A 25032-nucleotide genomic window follows, 5' to 3' on the forward strand; every position below is an offset into this window, starting at 1 on the left:
TATTCTAGGCCTAATAATGGTTCTGGGAAGGAAAATGACAATAGTACGAATTGTCATTACTGTCAGCGTGAAGGGCATTGGAAGAATGAGTGCCCTAGTTGCAGAACAAAAGCGGAATTCTCAAATGAAAATGGCCAGGTGAGACCTGTCGCGTTGGCTGCACCTGCTCGTATTGGTAGCAAGGCTGATGCCATTGATGCAGTTAGGTGGCATACAAGACCTGCGACAGTAACAGCTACAATATCAGACATTGAAAGCGGTTATTCTCATATTACGGAGGGTCATGTTTCATTGGTGGGAAGTGATTCCTTTGTACCTAAAATCCTGCGAGATACCGGTGCGTTGGATTAATTTATTGTGGGATCAGCATTGCCTTTTTCACCCAAATCATATACAGGTCGTGATGTACGGGTTCGTGGGATGGGGTTACGAGTTGTGTCGGCTCCCCTTCATAACCTCATGTTCTCCTCAGATCTGGTACAGGGGGTGGTGTCCATGGGAGTTCGGCCCTCGTTGCCTGTTGAAGGAGTGGCAGTGATTTTAGGTAATGACTTGGTTGGTAAGCGTGACGTGCCACCTTCATTAGTGGGTACTTCGGCACCACTGGTGGGAGAGCCACATAAGAATGAGTGTAACCCAGACGTGTTGCCAGCCTGTGCACTGCAGTAACACGAAAGAATGTTACTTTTCCTGTGCCCGCTGTCCCGTTGTCTGTTTCCCTCAGCCACAACCAGGAAGTCTCCGCCCTCAAGACCTCCCTCAGCCAATCGGAGGGCAAGCTGACTGAGCTGCAAGGACAGCTGGATAACCTGCAGAAGGATGTGAAAACTGAGATTGATCGTCTCCAGCGGCAGCAAGTTGTTGTTGACCAGGCTCAGACAGGAGGTGGCAGAGAGGAGCAGCTCAGACAACAGATGACTGAGGAAAAAGAGGAGAATGGAGTGAACATGGAGAGAGAGGAAGAGGAAAAAATATATAAAAATCCTAATTTTCACCCATGTGTTTAAATATGTCTGTCTGCCCATTCCGGTTACTAACCCCTTTTTCTCTTAAAAGGCTTCTCTGGCGCACCGGAGTTGCTGAGGCTGGGGTGGAGTGGCTGGATGGGGAGTTGGCGGGCATGTCTATGCGACCCATGTTCAGCTGTCACTTTTTGGAGGAAATGTAATTTTCATTAAAGAGTGTAATACGATGTCTGGGTTGAGAACAGTGACCCTAGGGTCCCTGTCTTATGGGGGGAGGTGTGACGACCCTCCCCCACACTGTGTTGTCTTCCTCTGCTCTGGCTGGCAGAGCTGGGGAAGGCTCGTCAGCTAATTGGTGCACACCTGGGCCGGTGTGTCCCAGGCACAGGATATCAGAGAGAGGCTGCCTCTGATCTCTGGCGAGCTCCCCATTTGTTTTTGGTTCTTTGTTTGTCTGGTTGCTGTTTGTTGATTATTTGGTTCTTTGGTCATTTGGCTGTTACTTTTGGTTCATTTGTTTTGGTTGCTTTTCTTTGCTTTTACACCTACACATTCATGCTGCACATACACTCATCCACACACTGCTGACACACTGATACTCATATATATTGGCTGCTCCTTTAAATTACTGATAATAAATTCTTTGTTATTTCTTAAATTGTGCCTGTGTCTCCCTATTCTTGTTGCGAGCTTGAGCCAGTTCGTAACAATTTTAAAGTGTGTGAAGAAACTGAAGTTGTGATTAAAGTGTCTTGCATATCAGGTGGAAGAGCCTAGAGTTGTGAATGTCTTAAGATGCCATGTTTATCATACTGTGTTCCACTGCACATGCGAGGCAGGACTTCAGAAGACATAAGTTTATGAAATGGCAGACTTGTTTTGTTCACTGTCACAATAGCTTCATAAATTTAACATTTAGCGAGGAAGGAAATAAACAGGCTTTAACCGTAAAACAGCTCCCCCAAAATGGAACATAAATCTAAACATTCAGAATTAAATTCTGCACTACAACAGGTCATGAATGCAAGGTCAAGTTTCAAGTTCAAGTTTGTTTATTAGTTGTCATCCAGTTCTAGAAAGAAATCCTTTCTCCGCCGCCTGCAGGTGGGTCTTGGGTTCTTCACTGCTTTCAACACCAAACCAAGTTGCTGGCTGTGACTTTTCTTGCGATATGCCGTCCTGTTATAAAGAAACCCATAAAGATTAATCTCATGCCACTTGAAACAGGTGCATTCAGTGTGTAGTGTACTGTCAGTGTGTAGTGACAAATTGTAAACTGAAGCACATGTGTGTTAGAGAGAGAGAGCATGTCTGTGTGTGTGTGTTAGAGAGAGAGCATGTATGAGAGAGATAAGCAAAGATGAGCCCCTAAAGGATATTCAACTTTTAATGGAAGAACAAAACAGAAGGAAAAGATAACTTCACAAAGGCAACATGAATATACATAGATCCAAAAGGACAAAGATCAACACTTAAATCCAAAGAGAAGAGGGTCTATACCAGAGAAAACAAAGTAGCAAGGAGCCAATGGCCGACATCAGCTAAATAGGCTAACTGCAAATAGAGTAGCCAGGTACTGACACCAGGCCACACACAGCTTTGGCCAACGCAAACGACCAAGACAATTCACACACAGCACATGTCGTATCTCGAAATGTTGTGAAGTAACATATGTTTTGCCTGGAAAAAAACATCGTTATTAACAAAACATTCGGGAGGGGAAGGAATGAAGAGTGGGGTAATGTCCAATGGACATCTTACCTGCACCAAGGAACGCAGGGCGAAAGGCCGCGACACAGGTCTCCACGTTGACGAAAGGCCTCTCGCTGGCGGGACAAAAAGAAGCTATGGCCGGAGCCTTGTCATGGTGCAGGCCCGACTACATCTTCTGTCAAAGATGATGTCGTAGTCAGAGTGCCAGGGCCTGCTATTCTCACGGCTAATGTCAATGGTCGTAGCACAAGCTAACAGCTAACTCTAGGCTAACTGATAGCATCAAGCTAACGTTCCCAGCCGAGCGAAAACGAGCAGCTAACGTCGTAGATAAACAGCTAACTGGCTAACAGTTAGCTCAACCCGGCTATCGCTAACCACTAGCTAACGCAGAAGCAAGCTATGCGGCTACCACTGAAAAACTGTACAACGTGAGAAAAGCAATACATGCCAACACTTCAGACAGCCGCTGTGTTTTCCTCTTCTCATCCGAAGAGAGAAGGGAAAAAGAAGGCAATACACGTCCCACTACAGAGTGGTGTTTACCATAGCGGTGCCAGCAACAAGTCCCTCGCGGACTATAGCCGACTTGAGCATGGAGATATTCTCATAATGAAACACCAAGCTCACCTCCCTCGCACCAGGTGCTGACACCAGGCCACACACCGTTAGCTACTACAACAGCTAGCCGGCCCGTTTGGCTCCCGAGAGAGAGAGAGAGATATATCCACGGCGGGAATAGAATAGAGTGCATTAAAAACTCACCAAACGTCCAAGAGGATGGAGACAACCGCGTGGAGTTGACGAAGTTCATCTGCCGAATGACCGTCCTCTTCATCTTGGCATAACAATGCTGCACGCGCTCTCTCTAGGTTAGCTAACGCTAGTTAGCCTTTAGCTACTAGCCGACATCATCATGGCTATCCCGACTGAACCACACGTTAGCACTCAATATTATAACGTAGCTAAAGCTAACTAGCTGTCCCTGCCTTTAGCCGGGATGGCTAGCCTGACTGAACTGTCTAACATGCAACAACTTTCATCTTCAGTCCATCTGCCGAATGACCGTCCTCTTCGTTTTGGCTGGCATAACTAAGCATAACCTCCAAAGCTGCACGCGCGAAATAGTCAAACGCAGCTGACGCACGCCGGCGTACACATGATGTAACCCCTCCCTCCCTCTGGGGCTGCAGAGCCCCAGAGCTCCAATAGTGAGTGTCTGCTGCAGAGCCTCAGAGCCACCTCATGGTACCAAAGCACCTCAAAGGCGCTAAAAACAAAATTACAAACATCTCAAAACAAACTGGTCAGACTACTGCTTGACCTTACTCCTAGAACCCACCTCACCCCTGCCCACTTTGACAACCTAGGATGGCTTAGAGTAGACGACAGAGTACAGCAACTTGCAATGGGCCTGGTCTACAAGATACACTACACGACCAAGGTACCCATGTACATGTCAAAATACTTCCCAAAGGTCAGTGAATACCACGATCACAACACCAGAGGGAGCTCCACAAATCATGTTAAACCCAGATTCGGCTCAAACAAGGGACTAAACACGTTTCGCAATTATGCCACATCAATGTGGAACGCCCTACCCAAAGCTGTAAAGGAATGTGAATCACTACCCACTTTCAAAAACAATCTCAAAAAACACCTACGGGAGACTGCAATTCGAAACTGGCCCCTGTAAATGTCCTAACAACCCCCTCCAATGTACAGTAAATTACCAAGTATGGTCTTGTCAATATTCCAATGTACAGTTTTGTTTGTACAGTTGTACAGTGTCCCCCACCCAGATATAGTATCTCCCAGTGGAGGTTATTGCATGACTACTCGTGAGGCAGTGCTTCACTAGTATACAGACACACACAAAATATTATTATTAAAAAAAAAAAAAATTTACTATTTATTTTTATTAGAAATGTTTTCCTATGTGAAAAAAACAATGGCAGTGGATTTTTTTTCTTCAAAAATGTCAAAGTGACAGCTCTCTGACCCTGATCCCATAACACATTGATGCTGGTCAGGTTGTCAGCTGTCAATCAGTCACAAAAAATTTGGTGCACGGGCAGGGCTTAAGAATCTAATAATCCAATCAAAATAGGGTATTTGAAAGAAAAAAAAAGGCGGTTAGTGAGGCCATGCGCACTTGATTGATTGGCGTTCATGCCGTGTTACATTGTGTTGACAACCTTGAGATCCAATCAGAGAATGGTGCCAGCTAATGATACGGAACTGCAGCTGGACCCTATTGACTGTGCAACTTGATTTGAAAGAGACTGACATAACGTTAGAGAAAAGAAGATTCATTTGCCTAATATAATAATTCATATTTTAAGATCTTTATTCAATTGTTCATGAACTTATTGTGCATCGTTTGATGATATATATATATTTTTTTTATCTCAGTTGAAGTATTGTAATTGACGTGAACGTGCCGTCTTGGACTCTGTAAGCTAACTTGTTGTAGCTAACGTTAGCTAATAGCTAAGTCATCGAAACGTTCACCCAGAGGAAGAGGAAGATGGGATAGGTGAGCTCACAGCTTTGATGAGTGCACTGCTTTGGCAATCGCTTGGGTGACTGTCTGAGTGACCACCTGTCGGAGTCGGAGTCCCGAAAATGGAACGTGTGTCACGCATCAACAGAACAATGTTTAGTGGATTTCAACAGCATCCTCACGCAAATGAAGGATCAATTAGATCACAAAAGACTGCTGTTTGTTGCATTGCCTGATTTGCAACTGTTTGCAAGCAGAGGAGGTCATTGAACGTTTCATCAGAAAATATCGAAGGATGGATTTAATTTACAAGTGATCAGATGGGAGGGACACTATTTCCTCGTAAAAAAAGAAGTACATCAAATGGTGAGTGGATTTAAAATATATATATATATTGGGCCGCTGCGTCCAGTGTTTCAGTGACGTGTGTGTGGCTGAAATGCGTGCGTTTACTTTTGAATTACCCACGTAATTGTCCTTGTGTTACATAAAACCCATCTGTGGCCTCGTGCAGAGGAAGGTGGTAAATACATGTTAGAGGAGACTGAGGAAGGGGTTCTATCAGTGTCTGTCTGGTCACCAGCTGTTCCTGAAGTCTGGGGCCAGGCGGATGTTTCTCAGGAAGTTTGTCAGAAGGTTATGGGAAGCTCCTTCAGATAAAATCGGTTCCTGAAGTAATAATAATAATAATAATACATTTTATTTGGAGGCGCCTTTCAAAACACCCAAGGTCACCTTACAGGGCATAAAAACAGAACAGTCAAGATTAAAACAATGATCTTGGCAAAAGTGTCAGTGGAGTTAAAAACAAGACAAACGTATGAAATATAAAACAGTGGCACACAGGGTGCAGTTATAGTGAGTATGCCCAGTATGCAAGGCAGTTAAAAGACAAGGTTAAGAAAAGAATAAGAAACAACAAGAAGTATAAAAAACAGTGAAGTTAAAATAACAGACAGACAAACAGCAGGGGGTATTGGGCAGTGATGGAGGTTATAGTGAATATGCGAGTTTGAACAGATGGGTTTTCAATTGTGATCTGAATGATGAGCGAGTCTGACGGATGTGTGGGGGCAGGAAGTTCCAGAGTCTGGGAGCCGAGCAGCTGAACGCTCGGGCACCCATGGTACTGAGGCGTGAGCTGGGGATGGATAAGAGTCCAGTAGAGGATGAGCGGAGGGTGCGGGAGGGGGTGTAATCTTGGAGGAGGTCAGTGATGTAGGTGGGGGCTAGATTGTGGAGGGCTTTGAAGGTGAGTAAGAGGTTTTTTAAATCAATCCGGTAGTGCACAGGGAGCCAGTGTAGTTGAATGAGGACGGGGGTGATGTGGTGGGATGCGTTTGTGCGGGTGATAATCCTAGCAGCAGAGTTTCGGATGATTTGGAGTCTGTTGATGAGTTTGGTGGGAAGGCCGGTGAGGAGACTTGACTTACTTACTTGACTTAATCCTCTTTACCCCGTTGGGGGGCATAGGGCGTCCACCAGAGCTCTCCATCTAACTCTCTTCTGGGCCAGGGCCTTTGCTTCTTGCCAGCTCACTCCGATGTTCTTTAGGTCTTGGGAGTGTGGAACGTCTCCAGGTGTTTCTCGGCCTACCGGCTTTCCTCTTCCCCTGCGGGTTGTAGTCCAAGGCCTGTCTAGTGATGTTTTTTGAGTCCTTCCTAAGGGTATGCCCTATCCAGTTCCACTTTCTCCTTTTGATGCTGTCCTGGTTGGTTATCCTCCACAGCTCTTCATTTGTGGTTTTGATGGGCCACCACAGCTTGAGGATGTAGCGCAGGCATTTGTTGACAAACACCTGGATCTTGCTTGTGAAGCCCTCTGTAGTCTTCCACGTCTCAGAGCCGTATAGCAGGACAGTCTTCACATTGGTATTGAAGATCCGTAGCTTGGTGTTGTTGGAGAGTAGCTTGGACAACCAGATTGGCCTGAGTATCCTGAGTGCTACCTGTGCTTTGCTGATGCGTGCCTCTATGTCCCGGTCTGCTCCTCCATCCCTGCTGATGTTACTCCCTAGGTAGGTGAAGTGCTCCACGTCCTCTATGGCCTCTCCCCTCAGTGTGATTGGATCATGTGTTTTTGGATTTAACCTCATGGTCTTGGTTTTTCCGTTGTTGATCTTGAGTCCAAGCTGGTCACTGTTAGTCTGTAACCTATCTGTCTCCTGTTGCATGTGTGTGTGGTTTTCAGAGACTAGCGCAAGGTCGTCTGCGAAATCCAGGTCCTCGAGCTGGGTAAACAAGGTCCACTGGATTCCTGTCCGTTGATTTTCAGTTGTTCTTCTCATTATCCAGTCAATGGCAATGGGGAAAATCAAAGGAGAAAGAAGACAACCCTACCGCACCCCTGTTGTGATGGCAAAGGTGTCTGACAGTTTGCCCTTGCAGATCACCCGGCCATTGAAATCCTGGTACATGTTCTTTATTATGATGATCTTAGAGGTCCGGTGAGGAGAGTGTTACAGTAATCGATCCGGGATGTGACAAATGAGTGGACCAGGGTTTCTGTATTTGATTGGGACAGCTTTGGGCGGAGTGTGGAGATATTATGGAGGTGAAAGAAGGCAGACCGGGTGGTGTATTTGATGTGTGGTGCAAAGGAGAGGGAACCGTCCAGAATGACACAGAGGCTTTTGACTTGGGGGGAGAAGGGTACAGGGAAGCCGTCGATGGTGATGTTTGGAACTGGGGTGTTTTGTGATTTGGTGAGGGTGAATTTGGAGCCGATGAGCAGGGCCTCAGTTTTGTTGCCATTTAATTTCAGGAAGTTTCTGCTCATCCAGCTCCTAATGTCCTCAAGGCAGGTGGTGAGGGAGGTGGGGGGAAGGGCAGTGGTGGGTGTGGAGGAGATGTAGACCTGTGTGTCGTCTGCATAGCAGTGGAAGTGGACCCCATGGTGACAGAGGATTGATGGTGAATAGGAGGGGACCCAATACTGACCCCTGGGGGACACCCAGTGAAACAGTTGAACACCCTGACTTGTGGGTCTTGAGTTGAACAAACTGTTCCCAATGCCAGCCAGGCGGTCCAGGGCCCTCATTTATCAACGTTGCGTACGCACAGATATGTGCGTAACCTGTGCGTACGATCATTTCTAAGCAAAGTGTGGGACTTATCAATTTGAACTTGTGCTTGACTTTGTGCTTATATCTACGCACAGCTCGGAGCATGCGTAGCTGGCGCCCGGCGGTAGAATATTATACTGCAGACGGACGGCATCAGTTTCATGCATTAGTTTCAACGCGGAAATAAGCTTGCGTTCATTAGTTTGACTGATGTGTTCTGTATGACCCCCGTAATTCATTATAGTTAATTGTAAAATAGCAACAGTAGTGTAATTATGGTCAAAACCCTATAAATAGCATTTGGAATAATAGGTATTTCCTTCTGAATGAATGCAGCATGGTTTATATATAGCATTATCGGAATATACGAGGTGTACTGACTGTGCTCCGCTAGCCCCTTTTTCGTGACTGTGATGCACCGAGTGAATCCACAGTCACTTGCTCCTCAATAAGAAACCAACCTATGTTGACCATGAAGGACTGGTTCTGGCCGAACCGTTCTTTATACAAGTATCACAGAGACATTTCAAAGGTACTCACAGTTGCACGAGGGTTTCAGACAGAGATACGGGATGGTTTGAAAGCTGCGGCGTTGCTAATAAACATTTTAAATATTTTTTATAAACTGGTCAACACTGCTCAAAACGGCATTATTTCCGGCGTTGGCTGCCTGGTGCGCCTGCGCTGTGATCACAGCGCATGCGCATCATGCACCCAACGCCGTAAATAATGCAGTTTATAAAACATATTTAAAATGTTTATTAGCAACGCCGAGCTTTCAAACCATCCCGTATCTCTGTCTGAAACCCTCGTGCAACTGTGAGTACCTTTGAAATGTCTCTGATACTTGTATAACGAACGGTTCGGGCAGAACCAGTCCTTCATGGTCAACATACGTTGGTTTGCTATTGAGGAGCAAGTGACTGTGGATTCACTCGGTGCATCACAGTCACGAAAGGGACTAGCGCTCCGCGTAACTCAACTCGTCATTATTTTGCGCATAGATAGAAATACGGGAACGTTTTGATTATATTTGAAAGGCTTTGCCATTGTTAAATGTAATAAGTGGAATTTCGAAGCTGTAAGCAGAATACAAGTCATATGAACACCCATGATATAGTGTTCTTCCCCCCTTCCTATAAGAAAGAATAAAAAACGCATTGCAACGAGAACAGAGGTTATTTGTTGAGTTTGTGTATTACAAAACCCTTGCAATAAATGTGTCTTAAATGAATGAAACACATACATGCTCTGGATACAGAGCATATATCGTGTGGGTGATATGAATTGTATTCTGCTTACAGAATTCCACGTATTTAGTTTTACAATGTCAAAGACTTTTAATATAAATCAAAACGTTCCCATATTTCTGCAATCTATGCGCAAAATAATAACGAGTTGAGTTCTAACAAAGAACGTATTACATGCTGGGTAGGCTGATAGAGTAAACTATGATATGAATATGATATGATATAAGGTATACTGGTCCGTCCGAGGATAGCGAGGAGTCGGATAGCCATTAAATGCCATTTGAGAATATAGGCTAATGCAAAGCGACGGCCTAGTTTCAAGTTCAAGTTTCTTTAATAGTTGTCATACAGAAGTACAGAATACTTTCATACAAAATGCTTCTTACTGTTACGCTCCAGAGACTGTGCTAGACAAGATAGTATCAAATAACATAGTATAGCATGTAATTTAGAAGTAGAAAATGAGGTCACAGTGTTCAGTATAGACATATGTACAATGTTCGATGCAGAATAGACGTAACTGAGTTACCATATAATATACAATACTATGCAGTGTACTAATGTACAGTACTATATAGTGCAAAGCAGAAATGGGATGAGGTACAATTTAGGTACAATTTACAGTAAGGTGTACGAGTTGTAGTGCAATCCTTCATCAATAAATATAAAGTGTGGGGAGTGGGTGCTACAGTGTGTTTGTTTAAAGTGGGTGTGTGCTATAAAGTGTGTGGAGTGGGTGCTACAGTGTGTTTGTTTAAAGTGAGTGTGTGCGTGTGGATGTGTGTGCTATGTGCGTTTGATGGTTGTTGTGTAGTATATATAATAATAATAATAATAATAATATATATATTGTGTATTGTGTAGTATGTATAGGCCTATAGCCTATACATATTATTTAATGTTTTCATAAGCGTAAAGACACAGATTGGGTTGTGTCTTCTTGGTTGACAGCACGTCAATGAACAATCTCGCTCGTGGAGTTTCTTATAGTTCGCTCGGGTCAGTCCATTATTTCACATCCCATGGGGGGTGTTTCATTACCATATATGGATAATCATGCACGAGCATTGACGGTAGAACAAAGAGGTATTTATCAACACGGAGGAGCGTAGGACCTGTGTACGCACGGTTGATAAATCCGGATTTTTTTGTGCGTACACACATTCTAAATTCTAAACAATTTCTAAGAACTGTTGATAAATGAGGGCCCAGGAGTATTGGATGGGAGATGGTGTCGAATGCCGCACTGAGGTCAAGGAGGATGAGGATGGTGAGAAGTCCAGAGTCAGCTGCACGGAGGAGGTCGTTGGTGATTTTGACATGGGCTGTTTCGGTACTGTGTTGTGGGCGGAAACCGGATTGAAAGGGTTTGTGGAGATTGTTTGTGTCTAGGTGGGATTGCAGCTGTGCGGCAACCCTTTGATTTAAGTCAGCTGGGTCAGCACCAGGTTTTTTGAGGATGGGGGTGATTGCAGCCAGTTTGAGAGTGGGGGGTACGATTCCAGAGGCGAGGGATGCATTTATTATGTCCGTGATCATGGGTGAGATTGATGGCAGGCAGGCTTTGACGAGGGTGGTGGGAAGAGGATCGAGCTGACAGGTGGTGGTTTTGCCTTTACGGATGAGCTCTGAGATGGTGTATTCTGATGCTGGGGTGAAGTTGGAGAGGGAGCTGATGGCCTGTGGTGATCATCCAGGGTGGATCACATGGGGAGGTGCATGATGAGGCCAGCTGTAGGTGAATGGTATTGATTTTGGAATAAAGAAATTGCTGAAATGCAGTGCACTGCTCAGTGGAGATTTCTGGAGGGAGGGTTTGAGGGGGGTGGAGTAGGTGGCTGACTGTGGAGAAGAGGACTCTGTTGTTCCCTTTACCAATGCTGATGAGGTTGGAGTAGTAGGAGGATTTGGCAGTGTAGAGAGCGTTCTTGTAATGGTGGAGGTGGTCAGAATACATTTGGGTGTGAACTGAGAGACCGTTTTTTTTGCACAGCCGCTCCAGTCGACGACCTGTGGTTTTGAGCTGGCGGAGGTCAGCGGTGAACCAGGGGGCAGAGTGGGTAAATGATTGTGTGAGTTTTCAGGGGAGCCAGGGCGGTGAGGGAAGAGGAGAGGCAGTTGTTATAGTGATTCACCAGGTCAGCAGGGGATGGGGATGGGGAGGGCTGGGGTAGGAATTGATCAGGGTGGTGAGATATGTGGGTTTAATATTTTTAATATTTCTGAAGGAGATGCACCGTTGTTCTTTGGTTTTAGAAAGGGGGGCCTGAATGTCGAAGAGCACGGCTTTGTGGTCGGAGATGGGGAACTCAGTGACAGCCAGGTTAGTGGGAGTGATACCAGTGCAGCATGTGACCTTTGTTGTGTGTTGGGAGGTTGACATGTGTGATGTCGAGGCAGTCCAGGAGTGAGGTGAAATCATTTGCAAAAACATTGGATGAGTCGTCAATGTGGATGTTAAAGTCGCCCACGAGAATAACAGTCGGGGATATTGCACAGACAGATGTTAACAGTGATTAGAATTCAGTGAGAAAAAAAGCAGAGGGCTTTGGTGGTCTGTAGATGGTAACAATGATAGTGGGTTTGGGGCCTGTGAGTTTTACAGCTAAACATTCAAAAGAGGAGTGGTGGGAGACAGTGACAGCAGTGACTTTAATGTTCTCACGGTACAGCACAGCAAGCCCCCCCCCCCCCTTCCAGTGCCACAGGGTTGACTAATATAGGCATAACCTCGAGGGACGGCTGCATTGAGCTGGGAGAAATCATTAGGCTGTTGCCAGGTCTCAGTGAGGCATAAAAAATCTATCTTTCTGTCAGCAATAAAATCAGAGACCAGCAGGGCCTTATTAGTGAGTGATCTCACGTTGAAGAGACATAATTTCAAGCAGTTGAGTGGTGTGTATGTGGCTGCTTTAAGCAGAGGGGATAATACACTGTGATTGACAGCACGGGCATTGCGTGGGGGGCGTGATTCAGTGGACCAGAAGGAACGGATTATTTTGTTACTGTACTGTGTGTTCAAGATTTCGTTCAGATCCGCTATGAATGTATCTGTCGTGTTAAGATGCTACGATGGTGGGCAAACATATAGCTGGAGGGGTTCTGGAGTATAACCAGAGACGTGAGTTAGTGATAGGAACAACATTGATAGGAAAAACAGAAGCACAAATGGAGGGAGCCAATGCAGGGGTTGGTTGGGGAATTGGAGGAGAGGAGAGGTGAAGGTGTGTTACTCTTCTTTCTTGTTTCTGGTCCTGGGTCAGGCTGTCTGGGTATTGTGATGGGAGAGGAGGGAGTTGGTGTAGTCCGATACATGAGTAGAGGTGGGTTGCGTTGTCGGATTGAGTCAGTGACGGTCGGACTAACCTTACATCAGACCTTTCTCTTTCTGATCCAAGGACATGGGCACCAGGAAAGAGATTTCAGGGTGAGCTCCATGGAGAGGGAGAGCAGACGAGCACCAGCCCAGTTAAGGTGGAGACAGTCTTTCGCAAAGATATTTCTATTCGTCCAGAAGGCCAGGAAGTTGTCAATGTAGGTGATGTGTTTGGAGATGCAGTATGCCTTAAGCCAGATGTGGAGGCTCCTTACGCGATTGAAGATCATGTCTGTGTATCTCGGAGATGGAAAGGGGCCGGAGACGATGAGTGTTTTACCAGTTGCAGCCGCAGTGGTGATGAGTGTGTTATAACTTTCTTTGAGCACCTCTGACTGTTTGTGCCTGATGTCATTGGCCCCAATGTGTATGATGACGGAGGAGATCTGTGGACGGTCTTTGATGAGGTTGGTGATGCAGGCGTTGATATCCAGGACCTTAGCACCGGAGAAGGAGCACTTTTCACCCTTGGGAACAGTGACATGGCGCACCATGGAGGATCCGATAACAAGCACAGAGGGGGGAGGAGGTGGGGGGGGGCTGGTGGTGGGCTTGTCGGGCCTGGATGCGGCCGCTCGACAGATCTCTGGCTGGTGTGGCCTCTGGGTTTGACGTAATGGGCGGGGGTGGGAATGCTGGGAGGAGGGGAGGCGATCCGCTCTGCGCTGCGGTGGCCAGGTCAATGGGAACGCTGCTCCAGCCTCTGCAATCCCTCTGGTTCTATGGGGTGGCTGCTCTAAGTTTAGTGACAAGAGTGATGGAATAGCAGGAGTGGGGAGGAGGGCTGGTCTGGACTGTGCTTGTTGGGGCACAAGGACAGCTGCTTCACTCAGCGCACATTCTCTGAACCGCTCAGTGGAAGGACGCGGAAGCTGAGAGGGACAAGGGGTGAAATGAACAGAACCTGGGCGTCGGGTGGCGGGGCTTGGGTGTGCATGTGGGTGGTCTGTTGGATTGGTAGATGGTGGGATGAGGCATCGGCTGACACTCTTGATCCACTTACGTGCAGGAGAGGCCCGGGGGGTGACCATGGTGCTCAGAGCTGAATACCTGTTTTCTGTGTGTATGGGTTGCAGAAAATGGGGGGTGAGGGCTGGGGTCCTGCCCCGTTTCCTGTCGTTGCGCTCAACAACAGTCCAGGGGTCTGATGACAGTGGGGTGGAGCATGATGGCTGTGGGCGAAGACTGTGGTCTGAACCAGGCCAGGGGCCGGAGGGCTCTGGAGCTGTAGCAGTGGAGGAGGTGGTGAGAGGCAGTTTGGTGTCAGGTGAGTCAGGAAGCAGTATGTCCAGGAATTGCTCAGTCTGGTGGATAGAGTGGGGGGTGGAGATTCTGCTTTTCAGCTCTATGATGGTCTGGTTGAGATGCACTGAAATGTGTACAATATGTATCTACTATGTATGTATGTAAATGAAAAAAAAAAATTAAAAAGAATTAAACGTAAGTCTTCAGGGGTAGGGCCCGACAAGCCTAGTGCTTCTTCCTAGCCCTTTTCGGACAATTGGACAATGCTGCAATAGCAGCTGGTAAAACTTGTGATTTATGGAATGACCGTTATGTGTCCAAAGCCCGAAATAAAAAACAACTGAACTGAACTGAGGTGAAGGCAACTGGGACAGTCGGGGGAGTTGGGGTGTGGTGTCATAGTTTCCTCTCCCAGGAAATCCCTGAACTCTTCATAGGAGCCCACTCTGGGTCACAGCACGGAGTTTAGCGTCGTTCTCCCTCTGGTAGCGCCGGTCCTCCTCCACGCCCCCCCGGAGTTCTCTGTCCAGAGCTGAGAAGTCGATCACCTCATGCCCCGACCACTCCATCGTTAGTTCTGTAACGTTAGATATCTAAGATCACCCGGCGTTGTTGACACACGCAGCAACGTTTCCCTGGCAACGGGCTGGAGAGAGTGCGTGTGTCTCTCTGTCTATCACAGTATTATTATATTATATTATAATATACTATATTATAATAGTAACAGTAGTAATAGTAATAATAGCAGTAGTAGTAGCAGCAGCTTTGCCACAGGTGCACCCTTCCCTACTCCTCACTAATCAGGTGTTGTGGCTGATGTTTGACTGAGAGGCTGAGGTTCAGCAGCTTGTTTTCACCGTGCTGCTCTTATTCACGTTTCCCTCGATATTCCAATGTACAGTTTTGCTTGTACAGTTGTACAAGCATGTACCATTGACTCAGAATGGTCTGTTTTATTGAAATCGTCACAGCATAATAGTTTGTTTATACTTCAGAAGTATGATATTTAAAGATGGTCCCCAAAATGAATGGAAGTGACTGAGGAGCCTGACACCTGGGAGGAATGGGGGTGTTGCAGCCTTGGGGATGTTTTAAAAATATAATTTAATATATAATATAATAATTTGTGCTTCACCAAGAAATTTGGTCAGCAGCCACCACTGGTATCTACAGATATGTAAGAGGATTATATGCAGGTATGTAGACACATGTGAATATATATATATATATATATATACAGTACATTGTATATTTATTCTTAATGTGCTGTATATATATATATATATATGTGTCTACATACCTGCATATAATCCTCTTACATATCTGTAGATACTAAGCATTATTGTACATGCCAGCATACACTTGTAAACATCTTCTTCACAAACATAGCCACAACACTGGTAAACAAACTACCCTCCCACTCAGGGCATTATGGGGTAGAAGACATAGTAGCATACTACAAAAACCTAGGGGTCCACAAAGATGACTTCAAACTGGAAATGGTAACAACAGATGAGGTACTCAAAAAACTGAGCGCCCTCCAACCTAACAAGGCCACTGGCCATGACAACATCCCCTCCAAATGCCTCAGAGACTCAGCAGCCGCCATCACCCCAGTCATCACACACATAATAAACCTCTCCATAAAACAGGGACACATCCCCAAGGACTTCAAAATTGCGAGAGTGACCCCTCTGCACAAAAAGGGCAGCTAATTAGACCCAGGCAACTACCGCCCTGTTTCTATTCTTACCTCCATCTTCAAAGTCATGGAGAAAATAGTCTACGAACAGGTCGAAAAGTACCTAGCGGAAAAAAATCTAATCTACGAATTCCAATCTGGCTTCAGAACATCCCACTCCACTGACGCATGCCTTCTCTATTTGAACGACCACATCAAACAAGAGGTGGACGTGGGCAAATACTGCGGCATGGTCATGCTGGACCTACAAAAGGCCTTCGACACTGTCAATCACTCCATTCTGATTGACAAGCTAAAAGCAATTGGTTTTGATAGTCAATCAGTGAGCTGGATGCAATCCTACCTTGAGGGGAGAGAACAGATGGTGGAGGTAAACGGTACACTATCCCCCCCCTCCGTGAGCTGTGGTGTTCCACAAGGAAGCATACTAGGGCCGCTACTGTTCCTAATTTATGCAAATTACATGTCGTCAGCTTGTGACTGCAACTTGTTCTTGTTCGCGGATGACTCAGCCCTGCTGGTCTCTGACAAGAACAAGTTACAGGTTGAAAAAACCCTCAGCTCAGAACTCGACAGAATCTGCACCTGGCTCGCTGATAACAAACTATCATTACACCTGGGTAAAACAGAGTCCATGCTCTTCGGATCAAATAACAAACTCAGCAAGACCAACGGCTTCTCAGTTACAGTGGGTGACAATATTGTCACAAGGAAAGATGAAATTACATACCTAGGTTCCATCCTAGAGGCAAATCTTTCTTGTGACAAAATGGCATCCAAGGTAATAAAAAAAGTCAACCAACGAACTAGATTCTTGTACCGGATCTCCTCTCTGGTAAACAAGAATACCCTGAAGACTCTGGCAGGAGCACTCATTCAAGGGTACGACTATGCTTGCACCTCATGGTACCAAAGCACCTCAAAGGCGCTAAAACAAGATTACAAACATCACAAAACAAACTGGTCAGACTCCTACTTGACCTTACCCCTAGAACCCACCTCACCCCTGCCCACTTTGACTACCTAGGATGGCTTAGAGTAGACGACAGAGTACAGCAACTTGCAATGGGCCTGGCCTACAAGATACACTATACGACTAAGGTACCCATGTACATGTCAAAATACTTCCCAAAGGTCAGTGAATACCAGGACCACAACACCAGAGGGAGCTCCACAAATCATGTTAAACCCAGATTCGGCTCAAACAAGGGACTAAACATGTTTCGCAATTATGCCACATCAATGTGGAATGCCCTACCCAAAGCTGTAAAGGAATGTGAATCCCTACCCACATTCAAAACCGCTCTTAAAGAGCACCTACGGGAGGCTGCAATTCGAAACTGGCCACCGTAAATGTCCATACCCCCCCACCTAATAGTCAGTCTCCTCCCCACCGTATGTATATATTCTCTCCCCACCGTATGTATATGTCTCTCCCACCCACCCCCTCCTAATGTACAGTCTCCTTCCCACCGTATGTATATTCTCCCCCCACCGTATACTTCTCTCCCACCCACCCCCTCCTAATGTACAGTCCCCTCCACATCATATGTATATACTCTGGCAGGATCTATGGGTAACAGTACTGTATATTTGCATATCGTATATGTCACAAATGTAACAGTACTATATACCTGTATGTCATGTATGTCCCTATGCCATAAATGTCATGATGTCATATATGTTGTGTATGTCATAAATGTCACTATGAATTGAAAATGGGGGACCCTGATCTAAACAAGACAAACGTCTTTCTCTGGTCTGCATTGTGTGTATTGAGCCGTACTGTATTGTACCCATTCTGCAATCTGTTAAATAAAGTTTTCATTCATTCATCCTTCTTATTACTGTTGTGTCATTCAAAAATACTTTAATTTAGAAGTCATTCACACCACTACCATGTTCAAGTCAAGAGTCAAGAGTTTTATTTGTCACGGCATACGAGTATACAATGAAATGCGGGTGGTCTTGCCCGCAACGATGTGCATAATACAATAGTAATAACATATAATAGAATCCAATAGAACGACATTGTGCAATAAAACAAGTAAACAGAGTAGGGCATATCGGTATATGTACATAAGTTATTTACAGAGCATGGTAGGGCATGCTAGGTCCTGTGGTAGTGCAATACACTGTTAGCTACGGATGAGGCACTGGGTCTTTCTGTACATGCTATATTATACAATCTCAAGTTATACTATACTTTTCTTAAAGTGACCTTTCCTTAGTGGCCATAAGTGTGGGCGTGTGCAGCATAAGTGTGGGCGTGTGCAGCATGAGTGTGTGCTTGCTCATGTTAAAGTGGCTGCTAGTGTGTGAGCGTGTACAGTGTGTGTGTCGTGTGTGTGCTTGTGTGTGGAGAGTTCAGTGTTCAAGGCTCTGATGGCCTGGGGGAAGAAGCTGAGCCAAAGTCTCTCTGTCCTAGTAGCTGGTGTTCGCAGGCGTCTGCCTGACCTCAGCAGCATGAACAGGCTGTTGTTGGGGTGGTGAGGGTCTTTCATTATTCTGCAGGCTCTGGATTTGCACCTCTTGTTGTATAGAACCTGCAGGGGTGGTAGTGCAATACCCGTGGTACGCTCGGCTGAGCGCACCACTCTCTGTAGGGCCTTCTTGTCCTGTGCCGTGCTGTTTCCATACCAGGCAGTGATGTTTCCAGTCAAGATGCTCTCTACAGCTCCAGAGTAGAAGGACTGGAGTATCTTCCCAGATACTCTGAACTTCCTTAACTGTCTCAGGTGGTAGAGGCGCCGCTTCGCCTTTTTTACGACTGAGTCTATGTGTGTTGTGGCCTCGTGGGTAGAGTGTCCGCCCTGAGTTCGGGAGGCTGGGTGTTCAAGCCCCGGCCGAGTCATACCAAAGACTATTTAAAAATGGTACCCATAGCCTCCCTGCTTGACACTCAGCATCAAGGGTTGGTTTGGGGGGAAGTCCTTACGACATACTAGCGTCATGTCCAAGGGGTGTACTTGTACATCAAGCTGCCTCACGCTACGGAAACAGGAGATAGGCTCCTGCCCCATGTGCCGTTACGGCTCGAGAACCATTGGTTCTCAAAGGCAACTTCTTCTATGTGTGTTGTCCATGTCAGATCCTCTGAGATGTGGACCCCCAGGTACTTAAAGCTGCTCACCCTGTCCACGGTAGCCCCGTTTATCCTCAGTGGTGTGTGTGTCTCCTGCTGTCCTCTCCTATAATCCACGATCAGCTCCTTGGTTTTACCAATGTTCAGGAGCAGGCTGTTGTCCTGGCACCAGCGTTCCAGTACCTCAACCTCCTCCCGGTAGGCCTTCTCGTCGTTGTCCGAGATCAGCCCCACCACCACTGTGTCGCCCGCAAACTTCACTATGGAGTTGGAGCTGAACTTGGCCACACAGTCGTGTGTGTATAGTGAGTACAGCAGGGGGCTCAGAACACAGCCCTGGGGGGACCCGATGCTCAGGGTGATGGTGTTGGAGGTCTAAGCCCCCACCCTGACCGCCTGGGGCCTTTCGCTCAAAGTCCAGTATCCAGGCGCTCAGAGCGGAGCTCAGACCCAGCTCGATCAGCTTGTCCACCAGTCTGGTGGGGACTATGGTGTTGAATGCTGAGCTGTAGTCAATGAACAACAGTCTCACATAGCCCCCCTTCTGGCGGTCAAGGTGAGAGAGGGTGCTGTGCAGTACTTGGGAGACCGCATCATCAGTGGACCTGTTTGGCCTGTATGCAAATTGCATAGGGTCCATATCACTGGGGAGGGAGGCACAAATGTGATCCTTGACCAGCCTCTCGAAACATTTCATGGCCACAGGTGAGTGCCACCGGTCTGTAGTCATTGAGACATGTTGGGGAGGTTTTCTTTGGTACAGGGATGATGGTAGACCTCTTGAAGCAGTGTTACTACAGTATCACATCAGCTCTGGAAACTAGAGTGATTAATTCGGTTTGAGAAAGAAGGGCAGCTAACTATTTAGCTACTGTCTGTAACTGCAATGCATTTTCTGCTGCCGGTGACCCGACCGCCCAGGCCACGGCGTCCGAGGGCCCCAGGAACCCCCCCCCCCCCCCCCCCCACACCAATCCCACAACACGCAAGGCCCCCCCTCCCCCAGGTCGAACCGCCGGAATGATGGCCCCTCCCCCCGACCCCACTGAACCCAGCCTGCCCACCTCTGTACCTCCCATGTCACCGACATCACCGCATATATTTATGAAAAACTAAACTAACACAATAAGAAAAATGAAGTGAACATAAATGGTTATATGGTTAGCACTCTTTCCCCGATTGGTGGTTTGGGGCGGGGGGATCAGCCCTCCCACTGGAGAAGCCCCCCCCCCCCCCCAGAGACGGAGATATCCCCCAAAGGAAATTCTCCAAGCCTATCTTCACTTGGCGGCACGGTGGTGTAGTGGTTAACACTGTCGCCTCACAGCAAGAAGGTCCAGGGTTCCATGATGCCAGGTACCCAGGTGGGGTATCTCCCAGGCCTTTCTGTGTGGAGTTTGCATGTTTCCCCCCCGATAAGATAAACCCAATGGAAAAACATGCACAACAACAGATCGCTAACGCTATGGCGTCCTTGACGAAGACGGGCAGGAGCACTTGGATTGGTCCCCGGGCGCGGCCCTCTCCAACGCCTGTCTGCTCCCGGCTGCCCTTGGGGGGAAGGATGACGGGATGGGTTAATCGCAGAGACAAATCGCATTGGCGATCCTACAAAGACGATGCATGCGTGTGTGTTCCTGTGTGTGTGTTGAGGATAATTGCATGCCAATTAAAATATCTCCGAACAGGTCCTGCATTATTTATTATTTTATTATGTCCAACATTTTGAATTCTTGTCCTTCATATTTGTCCATGTGCACATTTAAAGCAACTGCTATTCTAACATAACTCAGAAGAAAATAATATAAAAGAAGACTAATGACAATTGGCACTTCCCAGGTAATTCTTTTAACCTAGTTTAACCCCCGTTGGTGGGTTGGAGGGGTAAGGCTCTCCTGGAGAGGGCCCCTCCTATAACAACGTAGATATCCCCAATGGGGATTCTCCAATGTCCCTATTATTGTCCAACATTTTATTTGAATTTTTTATCTCCCAGTCCGGTCTCCGAATGTGATTCCCCATGTTCCCTGTCATAGTCCTGTGTGCTAGTGTCTACAGTTTAGTCTAGTGCGTGTTATTTGTACTATATGTCCCGAATCAAGTCTTAAAACCTCCCCAACTAATGCGTTTACCTTGTCTGTATTCCCAGTGGTCTATGTGTTATCTGCATTGTGTCTCGAGCCATAACCTCCAACCTCCACTATCAAATAATATGCTTAGTTGTGAGTCATGTGTGTTAGTTTCTACAGTTTAGTCTAGTACGTGTTATTTGTATTATATGTCCCCCAGTGGTCTGTGTGTTGTCTGCAGTGTGTCTCGAATCCATTCACTATCACATTATATGCATATAGTATTGAATCTTGGTCGGTGTGTATGACCTCAGTGCTCGAGTCCTGCTTGGTGTTATTCAAGTTCTGGCTGGTCCGGTTGGTCTCGGTGCTCGGATCTCGGTTGGTGTGTGTAGCCTCCGTGTTCGTATCTTGGCTGGCCCAGGCGACCTCCGCGCCTGCATCTCGTGTGCGGATGGTCCGGCCGACCTGGGTGCCAGAGTCCTGGTTGATCCGGTTGTATCCAGCGCCTCCCCGTCCCTCCCCTGGGGGCCGTCCGTTTCACCTCTCCCGAACCAGCTTGCTGCGTCATATTCCTCGTGTTAGCTTCCATGTTAGCTTGCAGCTCCTTCTCCAGCCAGGCCCTGCTGCGGTCCAACACCACGTTAGCTTGTATCCCCCGCTGCGCTGTATTCCTCGGGTTAGCTTCCATGTTAGCTTGCAGCTCCTTCTCCAGCCAGGCCCCGTTGCGGTCCAACACCACGTTAGCTTGTATCCCCCGCTGCGTCATATTCCCTGTGTTAGCTTCCATGTTAGCTTGCAGCTCCTTCTCCAGCCAGGTCCTGCTGCGGTCCAACACCACGTTAGCTTGTATCCCCCGCTGCGCCGTATTCCTCGTGTTAGCTTCCATGTTAGCTTGCAGCTCCTTCTCCAGCCAGGCCCTGCTGCGGTCCAACACCACGTTAGCTTGTATCCCCCGCTGCACCGTATTCCTCGTGTTAGCTTCCATGTTAGCTTGCAGCTCCTTCTCCAGCCAGGCCTCGCTGCGGTCCAACACCACGTTAGCTTGTATCCCCTGCTGCGTTGTATTCCTCGTGTTGACCTTTATGTTAGCTTGCAGCTCCTTCTCCAGCCAGGCCCGCGTGCCAGCTTGGATAGCCTGTATGTTAGCTTGGAAAGCTTGGTTAGCTAGCTCGTTAGCCCGTGTGCTAGCCCGCATGTCCTGGGCGATCTGCAGGATGTTGGCCTGTATGTTAGCCTGTATGCTAGCTGCCCACGGCGGCATGCTAGTCTGAATCATCTCCAGCGCCACCATTTGTACTCCTTCTGGAGTCGCTTTTCTCTCGCCTTTTTCCAGCATTAGCCTTCATTCATTGGGTGGCAGAGCTAATGCTGGATGCCCAGTCAGGCTCCTCTAACACTGGGTAAAAAAATCACTACAGCCCGGTGATTTAGCCTACCTGTAAAAATTGTTATTGTTTATCATTGAGATCCAACTTACTGTATCAACTTCAGCCACCTTCTCTTCTCTTTGTCGTCAGGAGGAAAGCGGTAATAAGATACCGTTTTGTTGACATGGTAAAAAGCCAACACAGCACAGCACTGCACCATTTTAATGCCTTTTGCCAATGCCGTCTGGAAGCAACCGGACACGGAAATCAGTGGCGGGAACAAAATGACGTACACACTTACCATCCCATGTGACCATGGACTCCAATGTCTACCAACACCAGCTGTTTATAGTGCTTCTTTGGACCTCTCTACTGACCACAGCCGTTATCTCCAAAACACAACTATTTTATTGCCCTTCCCTTCATAATTGACCAGGTTCTCCCTCACCCAACAACTATTAAGTGTGTTATAAGAGTAGTTTATACCCCTAATCAAATATGGCTCAAGTAAAATACAAGATACCCTTCAGTAGATCATCAAAGCTTAATATTTACCCGTCCTCGTTCAGGCCGGCCGCAGCGGTAAAACGGTGCCTGAACTGGAGAAGACCATTGGGCTGATGAAGAGGGTGGTGGAGAGGGTCCAGAGGGAGAACGAGACGCTGAAGAAGGCCCCTGCGACTGCACATCAGGACCGGCTCGCTGCCTTGGAGCAAGAGCACGAAAGACTCAAGGTGAACATCGCGTGCCAAGTATATTCCACAAGCACAAGCGTATTTCCATTTTCTCTACTGGTTTCTACATCATTTGTCCTTATTGTTCCTCTTCAGGCAGAGCATGAGAAACTGAGACAACGGTCTGAAGCTGAGCTGAGCTCCAGACTTGAGTCTAAAACCAAAGGAATGGAGAAGATAGTGATTGAAAACGAACGCTTACGGAAGGAGATAAAGAGGGTAATTGAACTGGAGTAGTTTTGACACATGAGATATTCAAATGTTTCCTTCTTCATACAGTTTCATGGACACTTATTTTACGTTTCCACAGGAAATGGAGGCCGCAGAGAGGCTGAAGGTGACCAAGATGAGCCTAGAGGTGACCAGTGAGAAGCTTGAAGCAGAGCTTGAGGAAACCAAGCAGAGACTGCGGGCAGCCCTGTCTAGAACCGTCCCGGAAGGGGCGGATAGCAAGACCTGGAAGGCATCTATGGTAACCAGGTCAGCAAAGTGCCTCAGTGAGAGCTGCAGACACTAGATAACATCCCGGTTATTGTGTTGTCAGGATAAGGTATTTAAGGTGTTAAAACCATGATGTACATGAATAAACCGGATGTGAATATCACCTTGTAAATGCAACGCACACCGCAAAACCCAACGGTAAACAGGATTTCTGTATCCTGAGGATATCCAGTAACAGAGTTGTTTTGACCAGCATTGTCACTAACTCACTCATTCATTCATGCAGTAATTCACTCACACTTAGCCACTCTGCCCCTATACTTTGTGTAAGACCACTTCACTCTGTGAGAATGCCTCACATCTATGACAGTGTCATCTGTGACATCTACTGTATGTCATCAGTGTCATTGTGACATCTACTGTATGTCATCTATGACACTGTCATCTATCTGTGACATCTACTGTATATCCTCTGTGACATCTACTGTATGTCTTCTGACACTCATCTATGACATCTGTATGTCATCTGTGACACTGTAATTTGTGACATCTACTGTGTCATCTATGTATGACACTGTCATCTGTGACATTTACTGTATGTCACCTTTGACATTACTGTGTCATCTGACACCGACATCTACTGTACAGTATGTCATCTGTGAAATCTACTGTATGTCCTCTGTGACACTGACATCTACTGTGTCTTCTATGACACTCATCTGTGACATCTACTGTATGTCATCTGACACTGTCATCTTTGACATCTACTGTATGTCATCTATGACACTGACATCTACTGTATGTCATCTATGACACTGACATCTACTGTATGTCCTCTGTGACATTACTGTATGTCCTCTGTGACACTGTTTCCCCTCAGAATGTTTGAGAACAAGATGAGGGCGCTGGAAAAGGACCTCTCCCAGAAGACCTCCAGTCTCTCAGACCTCAAGCAGCAGTTGAAGGAGGTCAGCGAAAGGGAAGAGAGGGCTCAGCGAGCCGCCCGGGAACTGGAGGATCAGGTACCGTCTTGAATCAACTTCATTTGTTTCTCGCCAAGCCCAGCCTGTAATCTACAAATGTTGGAACGCTGCGCGTAAAACGTGCATTTGGTGGTTTTTCGTTCTCTAGGTCGACATGTTGAAGAGATTTCCTACTGATGCAAAGACAGATGCAGACCTCACTAAGGAGTTCCAGGCCATGAGGTGTGTAACACTGTGTTCTATCATGAAACAATAGTCCACTACTTAAGATGTCTTTCTGATTTGTCTGGAAAACAACAAAAGTTATTTCAGTTTTTTGAGATGTTGGAAGCTAAATATTTTTGTGTTTGTGAGCAATGCTAGTGCAAGTATGAAAACATTGCATGTGATTATTTTCTAGTTTACTGCTGCTATATTATGAAACCGTTAGGAAGCTGTGTGGAGGTTGCTACAGTATGTGATTATTTTATTTGGTTATGTCCTTCACACTGACATTAGCATTGCCAACAAATGCAACAAGTGTTTACAA

At 46.7% G+C, this 25032-nt stretch overlaps 1 protein-coding gene across 3 annotated transcripts in view; it reads left to right on the top strand.

The window, feature by feature from the left end:
- cep290 (centrosomal protein 290) overlaps positions 1-25032 on the top strand; it is a 192500-nt gene that overhangs the window by 165474 nt on the left and 1994 nt on the right. For all 3 annotated transcript variants that reach the window (XM_084335330.1, XM_084335329.1, XM_084335331.1), the window contains exons 45-49: positions 22915-23079; positions 23176-23298; positions 23390-23559; positions 24401-24542; positions 24652-24725. In XM_084335330.1, the coding sequence (XP_084191456.1) occupies positions 22915-23079; positions 23176-23298; positions 23390-23559; positions 24401-24542; positions 24652-24725 (674 nt within the window). The remainder of the gene's footprint in view (positions 1-22914; positions 23080-23175; positions 23299-23389; positions 23560-24400; positions 24543-24651; positions 24726-25032) is intronic.

The sequence above is a fragment of the Notolepis coatsorum genome, assembly GCF_963971535.1.
Source record: "Notolepis coatsorum genome assembly, chromosome: 18".
NCBI lineage: Eukaryota > Metazoa > Chordata > Actinopteri > Aulopiformes > Paralepididae > Notolepis > Notolepis coatsorum.